The sequence below is a fragment of the Condylura cristata genome, unplaced genomic scaffold (assembly GCF_000260355.1).
Source record: "Condylura cristata isolate star-nosed mole 26May11 unplaced genomic scaffold, ConCri1.0 scaffold00018, whole genome shotgun sequence".
NCBI classification, from domain to species: domain Eukaryota; kingdom Metazoa; phylum Chordata; class Mammalia; order Eulipotyphla; family Talpidae; genus Condylura; species Condylura cristata.
In genome coordinates this window covers 12,351,615-12,365,152 of record NW_004567119.1, presented here as the reverse complement: position 1 = coordinate 12,365,152, position 13,538 = coordinate 12,351,615, and the positions used below count along the sequence as shown (strand labels likewise).

General features: G+C 46.6%; 1 protein-coding gene across 1 annotated transcript in view; it reads right to left on the bottom strand.

Moving 5' to 3' along the window:
• KIAA0922 (KIAA0922 ortholog) overlaps nucleotides 1-13,538 on the bottom strand; it is a 125,351-nt gene that overhangs the window by 47,097 nt on the left and 64,716 nt on the right. The window contains exons 3-6 of the mRNA XM_004685206.2: nucleotides 9,658-9,726; nucleotides 6,937-7,060; nucleotides 5,596-5,712; nucleotides 4,439-4,540 (exon numbers count right to left, since the gene is read on the bottom strand). Of these exons, the coding sequence (XP_004685263.1) occupies nucleotides 4,439-4,540; nucleotides 5,596-5,700 (207 nt within the window). The 5' untranslated portion in view covers nucleotides 5,701-5,712; nucleotides 6,937-7,060; nucleotides 9,658-9,726. The remainder of the gene's footprint in view (nucleotides 1-4,438; nucleotides 4,541-5,595; nucleotides 5,713-6,936; nucleotides 7,061-9,657; nucleotides 9,727-13,538) is intronic.

Genomic DNA, 13,538 nt, shown 5'->3' with positions numbered 1-13,538 from the left:
GCTCTGAGAATAGGAGCTTACTCTCCCCGTCAAGAGTAAGTGCCAAGGGCCTGGACTCTGAACTGCAGGGCACAAACGGAATCTGAGACCTCTCCACCTGCCTCCCCCTCTTGGGGAACAGGAAGTACTATGCATAATTTTGCTTAGAATGAGTGCCTGGAGAGCCGGAGAGGGCAGGGAGCAGGTTTTCCAGATCTGGCAGAAGGAAGGTTGGTAACCTGATATTCATCTGTGTCGTGTTAAGATTTCCTCAGTGAGACTTGGTATAGAATTACTGTGATTTCTGAAGTCCTGGGAAGTCGCATACGAGTGAGCCGAGGTGGAGCTGCCGAAGGCTCCCAGCTTCACACAGGACTGGACAACCTCTGTGTAGTGTGGCTGGGGAGCAAATTACGAACGAGTTATTCTAATCCATCTCAGAGTTTTCTGGGGGCAAACTCAACAATGCTCCCCAGTAGTCCAAAGGGAACCTGAGGGCTGTGGAGTTGCTACAGGTGGGAGGAGGGACAGGCTTTGGCAGTGGGAAGCACAGCTCAGCTCCTCTTCAGAGAGTGAGCTGCGTGCACTTAATGAAAAACAGGTGATCTTGACTCTGAGGCGAAGAGCAGGGAAGGGAGGGGTGTAAGGACCCTGAGGACCCCGACCCTGCCTTCCTCTTCCCTGCAGGCAGGAGTCTCCAGTTAGTGAACAGCACATAAAGACCCCATACTATAGGCAGGGGTGTGGCACTGGGAGGAGCCGCGTATTCTATTGCGGAGATCACCGACAACCAGGGACAGGGAGATGGCAACTGTGGCTCTCTGACTCAGCTGATAAGAGGTGGCCTGTCTGTGATACACGTTCACGGCACTTAAATGTCTTAACTCCTCATTCTCACAGATGCACTTCTTCAAGACCTGGCAGGGAAGAGACATGGTATTTATGGGGCGTCTTCAAGTCTCCCAATAAAGTTTCCAGAATATTCTAATAAAACGACTGTTTAAAAGCAGTCCGTAAAGACTCCTGTCTCATAACTACACAAAAAGCTGAGATTATGATTTCTACCTCCTTAAGGTCATTTAGTCAATACCGTGCGCGCATGTTAAGTGGCCAGGTTCCGCCAAGTGTCAAGAAGACAAATATTGACTAGAACATCCTATCCTGCTCCTACGGAGCTTATAGTCCTCGTAAAGGAAGCTGCGTGCATTAAAACAGAAACTTCTGAGCTGTATTTGCTAAGTTGCACCCTCTGGAGTTTTTAGTAAGAAGTTAGTTGATTCTCCAGGGAGACAAAAAAAAAAAAAAAAAAAGGATGAAAGAGGAGGCAGGAAACTGTCCCAGGAGCCAAGACAGCAGCAGAGATTACAGAGAAGCAGGAAGATGAGTGTTGGGGGGGGGGGGGGGGCAGGGGGCTAGGCTGGCGCCTTGCAAAGAGGGAAGAGCCCCTCACGCACTGGGGTGAATGCGAATCCTCCCGTGCTCCTTTCCTGCGCTCACCTGCACGCTCTCCTTCCGGAGTTCACAATCCACTGATGAACCTCAGAGGTTCCAGCGATAGAAAGAAAACTCTACCTATCTACGAGATCTCCTGCTTTTAAGAGTTGTATTCAGAGATAGGCCCAAGGCAAATTAAGTGAAGGCACATATTTACCTACCGTACAAGTCATCGCCTTGCAGAGCCGACAGTCTCCTTTTTATGTAGCGAGAGATCAGACAGCCTTTATCAGGCGCAGACATGTCATTAAGTGCACTGGGGCGGCCCAGGGCCCTCAGGGCTCCTCAGCTACCTGCTCAGAGATGTCGGCTTCATTCAGTCACGTCAGAGGAGCAGGACAGAGTGGCCCGGAGACGTCCGCTCTGGTTTTCTAGCTCCAAATCCCAGAGCAGACGGTGGCAGCTTTAGGTGCACCTCGGGGTCTAAGCCACCGAACACGCTTCCCTCGCCCCTCCCGGGGGGCCACATTTCATTGACTGAAAGTCCCCGCAGGACGCAAGCGGGGCTCCCTCCCCACACCGCCACAAGCTCCCCACAGGCCAGGGCCGCAGCCTGGCCCAACACCTGCCCCGGGCAGGCAGGCACATGACTTGGCATCACCACCCCAGCAGTGAAGGCTGTGGCAGTCTTTCAAGGTTAGGGAACCCCAGTCTGACATGGGTGCGCAGCACAGAACACCCAGAAATGACCTCTCCTTCACGCACTCGAGAACCCATAGCTTCCTTCTCTCACACACACCCTGGTGGCCTCTGCAAGTGTGGCTGTGGCCTCGCGCCTTGCTTCCGGCTTTTACCTCTGTGTGTTCCCGTTTTCTTGCATTTACATCATAACTTTTTATGATCACACCTGCCCGTTTAGACAATGCCATACGATGACACCAGGTTTGGGCACAGGCACAGTCTCCACTACTGGGTGGCACCGTACATGTGCCAAGAGCTCTCCTCTGGCGTCTGGTTGCCATTGTGCCTCGTGATCCCATTCATAAGTAAGCTTGACCTTACAATAGTTCCAACGACAATAATTTAACTTCTTTCAAATCTCCACACGAGTGTACTGTACCCATGTTTGCCAGATCTGGAAACAATGCCAACTTCAAATATTCTGTGTTGCCCAAATAAGTCACTGAAACACCGCTCAGATCTTAGTAGCTTACATCCACCCAACCGTTGGGAAACAGATACTAAAAAAATAGTATAGCTTGCTTTCACAAGCTTCGCACAACTATATTTACATGTTACACTCCACCACACCCTTTACAGTCAGGACAAGCAGTCAGCCTACTGAGTCAAGATGTAAAAAACTGGCCGAGTGGAAGCCCAGGTCTTCGGCGGAGATGGGGTTACCTGGACTTAATCCCCAGTTCCCTGTGTGCAATCACCCACTGCCAGACATTTCTACAGAAGCATCAGAAGTGGAACTTGGAAGAACTACTTACTGTTCTACTCTTCTGAAATGCTCAAACTCATCACGTCCTTACTCCATTGATGAGCCTTCAAGCTATGTCTACTATTTTTTATCATTGTAAAAATGCCCCTCAAAAATCCTAACATTTTATTCGCATTTATTTTCCCTGGATCATGAATAATACATAGGTCAATAGATATGGAAACCGTGACAAACTTCCTGTACAGACAGGAGAAACTTGAAAGCACACGGCCAACTTCTGTCAGCCTGGCTCTGCTTGTGTCCTCTACCAAGCCAGCAAATGTCAAGTCCTGCCTACAGTCTCTACATGAGAACAGCACCACCTGCCCTGTCAGACACTGCGGAAGCACCAGGTGCTGATGTGGCGAAAAGCTACACAAGCCCCAGATGTGACAACAGGTGGATATGCTCTTTGAGGTGAGATGCCCACTGACCCATCAATCCATGAAAAGCCCTCGATGTACTCAACATGAAGATTATAAAAAGGGAAAGAGCTCCTGCCCAGAGCCATGTGACACACAGGATACTAAAATCCTAAAAATGATCCATCTGGAGGCAAATTCCCAGGCGTTTTATGACAGGTGAATTCATTCTGCCTATCTCTCTCCCTGTCCTAGAATGAAAAAACTAGGAAGACAAAAAGCCGAGCCAATGCCAGGCCTGCAGCCGAAGGCCATCCCACGCACTGTGAGTGATGAAAATTCCAAGCAATTTTCTAAAGAACTAAAGCAGTTCTTTACTTCCTAATCTGGAAGAGAGATAACGGGACCAAAGTACATTAGCTCAAGAGATTCTCCATTTCAAAAACTATAGTTACAAGGATATGTGGATGATCAAAGGGCCAACCCTATGCCGATTAACAAGAGGCACGTTAAAAGGACTTTAAGGTACCATTCCAGGTCATTCTGTCCACTGTCACACCCAGACAGCAGGGGCCACAGTCAGGCATTCCCTGAGAGGCATCATTACCGGGACAGTGGAGGGTCGTCTTCCTGAAAAGCCACCTGGCAAGGTGTAACCAGAGCTCCGAGTGAGTCATCGTCTCACTACAGAAACTCTCTGCAAAATATACCCAAGGAAACAGGCAACCCAAAAGGGAAATAAAGAAACTTATAAAATAGATGTCCTATTGGATAAATATCACAGGAAGGACTTAAGGGCAAGATTCACAACTATGTTGGTGAAAACCAGAAAGATCCTTCCCCCTTTCTCCCTAGGGCCCTGGGAGACAAGGTAAGATAAGAGCAGTGAGCTTCCCAAGCACTGGCCCCGGGCACAGGCCTCCGTGGCAATAATCACAGGAAACTGGCCAAGATTTCAAATATGCCACAACAGGGCGACCAACGAGAGGCTGTGAGGCCTTTCCAGAATCCCGTGGGCACTTCACATGCACATATTGTTTCTACCTAGATGGGGCTTTTCCCAAAAAGTCAGAAATAGTAAAATGTCAACTCTCTCGAAGAAGGAACGCATGCACCCTGCAAAAGCGAGTAAGTTTAGAGGGTAAGCAAGTTTGGCATTGTAGTCTGTCGCAATGACCTGTGTCTGGGAGAGCTGGACGCTCTGGACCTGGGGGAGGGGAAAGTAGGCGTTCGGAAGCTGCTCTTCTGTGGAGGCTCTGCGGGTCCCCACTCCAGACACCTGCGGAGAGAAAGAGCCTTAAAGTACATTTGCATAACGTACAAGTGTCTTTCCCAAGAAATCTACATTCCTCATGCTGGCATTCCAGCCTCTTTCCAGTAAAATTATCCTATTTATCTTTCTTCTGCAAAAAATGCAGAAAGAAGAAACTGCTGTTTTTAACCTGAAGGTTGTTCATTGCAGCAAGTCTCAGAGATAAACTGCCTGATATGGAAGCCAGTAAGGGTTAACCACCAAGGTGACAGATCTTGGCACTTGACTGGCTTGATGCCCCCTCCTATGAAGTAAATTCAAGAGAAAGAGTCACAACTATGCTGGTAAAACCCAGAAAGATCCTTCCCCCTTTTTCCCTAGGGCCCTGGGCACTAAGATAAGATAAGAGCAGTGAGCTTCCCAAGCACGAACCCATGTCCTGATGTCCTGATCAGACCTTGGGGGTGGGGGGGGAGAAATGGCAGAAATCAAAAATTTGAAAGCCTGCTCTATTTTATATTAGAAAACTATATGATCACTGTCTTTTTTAATATTAAATTATTTTTATTAAGGTAATTCTGGATTATAACACATATAAGTTTTAGGTCAGGGAGGTAAAAGGATTCACCAGAGACAAAGTGGGGAGCGGAACAGGCAGATCTACTGACATAGACTGCTGAGGGGAGCAGCGGGGAGACAAGAGAGGTCTGCTGTGCCCTGTGGGCCACTCCCTGGCCAGGGATTGAACTCATGCTGCAGTGGCCGGTGATAACTTGATAGCGCTAAGACTTTTAACCTCTGAGCCACCAGAGCGGCCCCAGCCCTATTTTAGTATTTTGAGAAACCTCCATACTGTTTCCTTCTTCTGTTACTTCTCTACAATGACCCTCCTTGGTCCATACTGAGCCCCCCAGTGTGGTGTGAGGCGCAGGAGGGGACGGGCGGGGGAGCTGAAGAGCACAGCACCCTGACATATTAGTGCCCTGAGCCAGGTGGCAACATTTCCAACAGTTGCCTTGAAACTATCTACATCACTCTGTGACATCAGCAACCAAACTCGGAGACAAAAAGACTCTACTTACATGATAGGAAAGGACTCCATAGGAGGAGGTATTAATAAATAAAGAGCTTTCAATGCTTCCTTCTTCAGTAGGTAAGAAAATAATTCTGAAGGAAGTCTTCCCCATTGCTGGAATGACCTGCAAGAAAGGTATCACTTTAATATCTGGATTGGCACCCACGTGCACAGTGACCTTTACCTGATGCAGTTCTGTTAAGGGGAAGGATGTCCTAAAGGAACTCTGCAGAGTCTTGTGGACTCCACCCCCTTCTCCAGCTTTCTGGACTCTGCCCCCTACTCTAGTGACTGGAAACTACAACTCCCACAGTACCAGGGAGAGAACTGCGAGGACCCAAGGGCAGAGCTAGCAGGAATTCTGGGACATTTGGGGCATAAATAGGGCACGATTACATCTCTTCCTCTCTCGCTCGGGAAACAGCTCTCCGGGCCGCGTGACTCGGTGTGTTCAGTCAGCCTAGCCGAAAGGTATTCCAGTTACTTTGTATCCCGCTCTCTTTCCCTGGGTTGTTTCCTATTCCTTTCCCCTTTTGTAAATAAACCCATTATTGACCCTTTCGTGTGTCCCTGCAGTATAACCAAATTGTGAGCACATGGGTGAGGCCCCACAGAGAGGCAGCCCAGTCCACTCTGGGCTACCCAGCAACAGTTCCAGCTCTATTTAAACAAAGAGAACCTCCAGTGTCCAAACGTGTGGTCCTTGGGGAGAGCCAGAGGGGGCATTGAACTGCACAGTCATGAACAAAACACTGTGTTCATCCTCACACCACCTCCTTAGTCCCGCTATTTAAAAACAAAACAGTGCAGCAGGTATTGTTTGCCCCTGGGGCAAATAAAATAAAGCCCACTAGCCACTGGGTTCTCTAGTAAGGGGTAAGGACCACTGAAACTACAACAATTACAACACCAGGGTTTCAAGTTCTGTTATGTGCAGCTTCATGGCGATCTACTCACTACCTCTTAGTCCTGTGTTTAGAGAGGGGTCCGGACTGGTGAGTTCCCCAGGTGGTGAGCTCAGCCAGAACCTTGCAGCTCAATGAGAAGCACTGTCACACAGGGCTTCAACACTTGCAGATGTGTCAAGACAAATACTAAGTTTCTTTAACCAGGAATAAGTCATATTAACAAAGGTATAGCTACCGAGCAGGGACTCTTTAGCTTTTTGGGTCCATATTACTGTCAAGAGCCATCAAATGATGATCAACCACTGAAAAACTAAATGCTAAAGCAAACACCCAGAAGGAAGAGCTTGGGTAGCAGAAAAGTGGAAAATGTCAGGGCCAAAGAAAGCAAGAAAGGCTGGCAGGCTGCCAGGTATCGTTTCCAGGAGCACATCAACACTTACCCTGCAATGAACAGGAGGTGCATGAAAATGTCTAGCAGCTGTAAACACTGAATTCACCACGACCTCACTCTCCCGACTAGGGTTATAAGCATAGAGAATCTTTGCTGCCGGATGTCCCAGGAACCTAGGAGAACAACGGGAAAAGCGATGTACGTGGGGTTAGAAAGAACTAGACAGGAGGGCAGGCAGATGTGCATACTTGAAATCCAGAAAGCAGCTGATGTTTGTAAGCCAAAAGCAGCAATGATCAAATGCTTTTGTTAATAAGACATATAGTCCTCAGCAGTCAAAGAAATCCTATCCTTTGCAAAATGCACATTGACTCACGGGTGTCACACCCATGGGCCAGTGCTAGAATTCATCTGTCTGGGCCATGCCATGCCTGCAAAGCACACTCGTGAGGGCAAGCAGGCACTTCTCCGGCTCAAGTCTCAAATTCAAATGAAAGATGTGCAGGTAAGATAAGGGGGGAAGCCTACTTAGGATTTGGGGGGTTTTGCCTAATAAACTGAAAGAGGCTTTGGGGTGGGGGGAATTTCAATTTACAGAGGGTATTGTTTGAGTAGGGCCTTATTTTTTTAGTATTCTTAAATCAGACAACTGGAATTTTTCTACAGTACCATAAAGGGTCACCTCAGAAAGTTCTAGCTTAGAGTATGGGGCTCACATTTCCCTTTTACCTCAACTAAATTAAGTAAACAAGGACTTGTGTGGTTTGAGGTTTTAAGTCAATGCTAGGAACCTATCAGCAAAGTTATTAATACTTATCCTCAAAGTTTTATATCCCGTTCATATCATTTTAATACAAGAACTTTGGTTTCAGAGGATAAGCATGTCTCCCAGGGAAACGGAAGAGCGGTGAGACTGCGGAGCGGCAGGTCTAGAGCCAGCGGCTTCCACGGCCTGGACCCCAGCTACTGCTGTGCTATTTTTAATCTACTGCTTTGAGTTCTATTTTTACAAGCATTATGAAGATAAGAATTTCCTTCGCTGGAGACAACTGGAAGATACTCTATTGATTTAATACTACAGAAGAATGATTGAAATCTCTCGTGAGTGATTAGCACTTTTAATGTCAGGACCAGCAGAACATTAACCCTTAAAATAAAGCCTAAGAATCAGGCAGAGGGCAGCTGATGGTGATATAGACACACGATAGAATCTGTCTCTATGGCCCTTCCAGGAGTGAACAGGACTTGAGATAAGATCATCCCCAGAGAACTATGAAGTGTTACATAAGCGGAACTCAGTCACCCAGGGGTGAGTCAAGTCTAAAACGTAGGAAAACCTTTTCAAAGTCTATACATTTTTTTGAACATACATCCAGCTATTAGAACCAGAAATTGGTGTGCCAAGCTAATTAACACAGGTAGCTAGTACCTACATGAATACATCCAAGCAAACTCACTGCATGGTTTTTTTTTTTTTTTTTCTCACTGCATGATTTTTATGCTACTGAGGAGCAAGTACATTCTAGACAGCCGCATTCATGACTGAGGCAAATGCCACCTCGCCTCCCTGCCCTTGCGGTTATTACCCCTGGGTAATCTGCACTCTTTCGAGGGGGTCCTGCCTTAAAACTTTATTACAATAAAGATTTTTCACAAAAAGCAAAGTGCTCTCTCAGAATATAACACAGATGGTTTTATTGTAAATTTAGCTCCTAGTGAAGTGTTTTAACCCAAAAGTAAAGACATAAAAACTCCAAAGGGTTTATAAAGCAGACACCTAGAATCTTGTCAAATCAATAGTCTCCCTTCACACTTGTATCTCTTCTTCCTTAAAAAATTCAGCAAAGTTATTATACTTTTAAATTTGAATTCCATTCTTCTGCTCTGCAGCTCTGATCTCAGAAGGATCAAGGGACTGGAAAAGGAGAAAATCAGAAGAATGAAGGGGGGAACACCAGGAGAACGCTGTTAACTGCCCCACCCCCACCCCCGTGGGCTCCTACAGTTACTGCATTCAACTTTTCTTGAAACTCAAAAAAGTGCTTCCTAAAATTGAAGTAAAGTTGAAACAGGCAGGCTTTGACACCTAAAAATCTCTTTTACTTTCGCCCTTGAAATTCCCACAAATTTGAAACTTTATCTTCTCTGAACTGCAATATTCTGCATCCAGGGAGATTAACGCTTTCAGCTTCCAACTTGCTCACCGTTGGCACCAGCCCTGAGTTCCCTGCTGAGTTCTGGGTTCCCAGATTAGTCCCTCAACACTCGGATCACATTCCATGCGTCTCATGGTTCTTAACACGATGGACTGCAAATAATTACAGCTTACACGCTGTCTTCCCCATTTAACTTTTTTCCAAAGGCTTAATCATAATAACTAATGTTAGCTTCAGTGCAATTTTGAATCCCAGAGCATAACAAGCAGTAAAAACAACTGAGTAATGAATCTAATTAAAGGTTCAAAAACCATCAGCACTTATAATTTTTCATTATAAAATAACCTGATCTGTTTCAAAAAAACAAGGCCTTATTACAAGTTCTACTCACTGTAAAATATTAGAAAATACATAATGTGATTGAAACAACACTCTCTTTTTAATGAAAAAAAATCTTTTAAGTAATCCCAGGATGAGATTACCAATGTACTTTTAATATGTTAGTAATTTACATTGTAACAGAAGTATTTAACATCATGTGTGCATGTATAACACTCTGACAGCAAAAAATGCAAATAATGTGAGTTCTTTAAAAATTATATAAAGATACTTACTGAATTCCAAAATCTAGAACTGATGGCTGAAAATGCAAGCCCTTTCCACTGAATAGTTTGTCTGAGAAGCTGAAAGAGAAAAGAAAAGACATTGATGTTTGTGTAGTTTGAAAACTTGAATGCTGAATTCAGGATACCCTTAGGTCAGCAGTCTGCACAGAATATATGATTTTACTCCTTTACAAGCCTGGATTAGGTCTTAAAACATTACAGTGGAATAACGAGGAGAGTAATGTAATTTTACAGCTGTTGGTTAATAGGTAACATCACAGATCAAATATCTGGATCCTGTGGTATTCGTGCAAAAATGAAGAGAGGTTTAATTTTTAATAGGTTTCATTTTTCACTCAAATCACAAAACAAACCTATTTTCATAAAAACCCAAATCAAGAAAGAACATACAAATAAGATGGAGTTGGGGCACAGGGGAAGGGGCTTTGACCTCGGCTCCTGAGGCCGAAACCATCATCAATCTGTATTGCTAAGAACAGCAAATCACGTAAAATTGCACATAGTGGCCACCCACAGTTAGGAATCTTATGATGACTTCATTTTCTCTTAGACTCAAAAGCACAAACATGCAGAAGAATTAAACACATGACAGCTTTATATTATATGAACACACTAAGCGATACTAAAGGCCCTCCCCGGTGGCACGGAGCTAAAGCACAGCACTGAGTAGCTAAAGCCACTTCAGCCTGAGTTGGATCTCTGTGACCACATGGTGGCAGACCTCTCCTGACCCGCCCGCTGCTCCCCTCAGCAGTGCACTTCTCAGTCTGCCTGTTCTGCTCCCCACTCTGTCTCTAGTGAATCCTCTCACTGGTTCTGCAGCTCTGGGCCTGTACCCCAGTTCAGTATGCACAAATAAATAAATCTTAAAAAAAAAAAAAAGATACTAAAATGCAGGGTATCGGTATATATACAGAACCTATGGATTATCACAGAGAATATTAAAGCCATGTCACCCCAAAACATTAAAGCAAAGCAGTGCCTGACTGCAGCAGATGCATCTGATTTCCGAGACCCTGGAAAGCTTCTCAAGTGCGCCCTCCACCTCTCTCTCTCTCCACCAGGCAGCCCTCCACCAGGCGTGGCTCAGAGGCTGGCCCAGGCAGGAGTGGACACTCAGTTTCAGACCTGCTGGCCCACGCGGGCTTTGTCACCTTCAGCAAGCCCCTCTTCGGTTTTTCTCAAAAGCCCAAACAGAGCCAGAGCACAATTCCAGAAACCTGGTGTCCTCAGAAGGCTCCCAAACGCGCCTCTCCTTCCGCCTCCACTTCCTGCCCCAAGTCAGCTTCCTTTCCTCCAGCTTGGCTCTTCAGAGCCTTTTCCCCGCCATCTCCTCGGTATCCCCACCATCTCCTCGGTGTCCCCCACCATATCCTCGGTATCCCCCGCCCGGCATCTGAGCCAAGACAGCAAGCACATAAGAAACTTAGCCTGTTCACTCTGAGTAGGAGAACTCAGAGACAAAGTGGGGGGGGGGGTGAGTGTGGGGGGGCAATGAAAATGAGTAAAGGAATATACTAGGTGTTTTGATGGTTGGGGTGGAATGGTAACATATATCTGAGGAGACAAAGTGGGGGGGGGGTGAGTGTGAGCGAGGAGGGAAGGGGGGCAGGCACCAGAGCTAACACAGGCGGCTTCCCTGGGCTTGCAGCCCAAGCCCTAAAGAAGTCACAGGGGCTGTGGGCCTACATCGGACCTTATTCCTGAAGGTTTGTCCACCTTCCAGAGAATTTCGTGATGTTTGAGAGGCCCGTGGGCTGCAGAAACTCAAGTTCTTCCTGAACGGGTGAAAAATCACATGACCTTCATCAGGGACTTGAGACCACCTACAGGGCGCATGGAGCTGAATGTTTTCATGTGTCTCTACGCATCCAAACATTTAGAGCTTTGGTAAGTGAACTCTTTCAACACCTGGAGAGAGCAGCATGTGTCTTACAAGAAGAAAAGAATTTTTTAAGGTGATGATAGCAGCCTCAGCCGTCAGGGAGGTTGCAAGGATAAGAGGAAAGGAGTGCTCTGTCCCAGAAAGGCAACCAGCAGACACCCCAAAACCCCTGGCCTCCGAGGATTCGGGAGGGACAAGCTGTGCAACTTCGAGACCGGGCTGTTCTCTTGTATATGTGGCTTCAGCTCCCAGGCTGGGCACAAGGGTGGAGGCCTATAGGTCTATGAAGGTGGAGACTCTGCTAATCCCCTAAAACCTTTCACAGGAAACAAGCATTTCAAGGACTCAGCTGCTAGTCCCAGGGATCTTGCAGGAATTTCCCGTTATGCAACAGAATTGGAATGGGTCCCCCCTCCCCCAAAAGGAGAGGAACCCCAGCCTGGGGGAGCCCTTGCTGGGGCTGCACGGGGCAGCCACTGAGGGGGGGGGGGAGGCCACTACAGCCCCTTACTGCCCTAGCTCAGCTCCAAAGCTGCCCTAACCCTCCTGTGACCTAGGACAGCACTGTTAGGGGCAAAGGGCCCCGTGGCAGGACTTGTGAATCAGTTGTATAACTACAGGAGTTATAAAAATTTACATCACAAATTACTTTCTGCTTTGAATTTAATTTTAAAAAATCTCAGAATGACACATCTTAAAGCAAATAGTAACAAATGTTGGCAAGGATGTGAAGAAAAAGGAACTCTCCTGCACTGGTGGGAATGCAAACTAGTACAACCACTATGGAAAACTGTTTGGAGGTTCCTCAAACTGCTAAACATGGAGCTTCCCTACAACCCAGCAATCCCACTCGTAGGTATCTACCCGAAAGACACAAAAACACTGATTCAAAAAGACACCTGCACCCCATGTTTACTGCTGCTTTATTTACAATAGGAAAGATTCCTATTGCTCCACCTAGGAATCAACTCAAATGCCCAAAAGTAGATGACTAGATTAAAAAGATGTGGTACATATACACAGTGGAATATTACTCAGCAATCAAAAAGATAAACTCATGCCTTTTGCAGCAACATGGATGGAGCTGGAGAAGATCATGCTTCGTGAAATAAGCCAGAAAGAAAAGGAAAAATACTGATGTTTTCACTAATAGCAGGAGCATAAAGGACCAGGGGGAGAAATAATAATGATGAACAACTATATACCAGAGACTTTTTACAGGGGGGAGTGGGGAATGGGAGAAAAAATGGGGTGAGGGGGTAGTGCACTGGACTATGGTTGGGACATGGGTGAACTGGTGATGGGAAGCCCACGGGGATTGCAGCTGAGATGGACAAAGGCACAAAATGATGTAAAAATAAACTATTATAATAAAATCCAAAAACTTCTCAGAAGTTTACGGGTAGGAGAAAGTATGAGCTACACTGGCATGTCCACAGAAGTCAAAGCTGCCATTGCTCCTGGGAAGTGAACATCCCAACGGTGGCAGAAATCAGCACTGTCCATTAAACTCCAAAAAGGTGAGGATGGGTCATGGGGTCAGACATGATTTCCTACGTTTCTTTTAACTACAGAAAGCTTCAGGCTTCAAGGTCAAAGCAAAGAGGGGAGTTCTTGCACGAATGCCAACAGGAAACTGGGCGGTGTGCTCTGGAGCGGGGTGGCTGGGTCTGACTGCCAGGCCCCCCTGAAGCCGCGACACAGCCCTCCACGGCTTTGTCCCTCAAGTTGCCGATGACCTGATGACCTTCTCTGCCTTCATACCGCCATGTTGGGGGGCTCCTTCTAGCCCTCTTTCAGACACCCCTGCCTGTTCCAGGAGTCTCCAAACACCACCCACCTTTCTCCTTCACCCTTACTGATACCAGACCCTCTGACACCCCCCACCCCAGGCCTTCACCTTCCTGCAGCCTGTCAGCGAAGTAACAGCAAGGGTTTTACAATCTGTTCTCTGAGCAGGGGCCACCCCTATCCCATCCACACG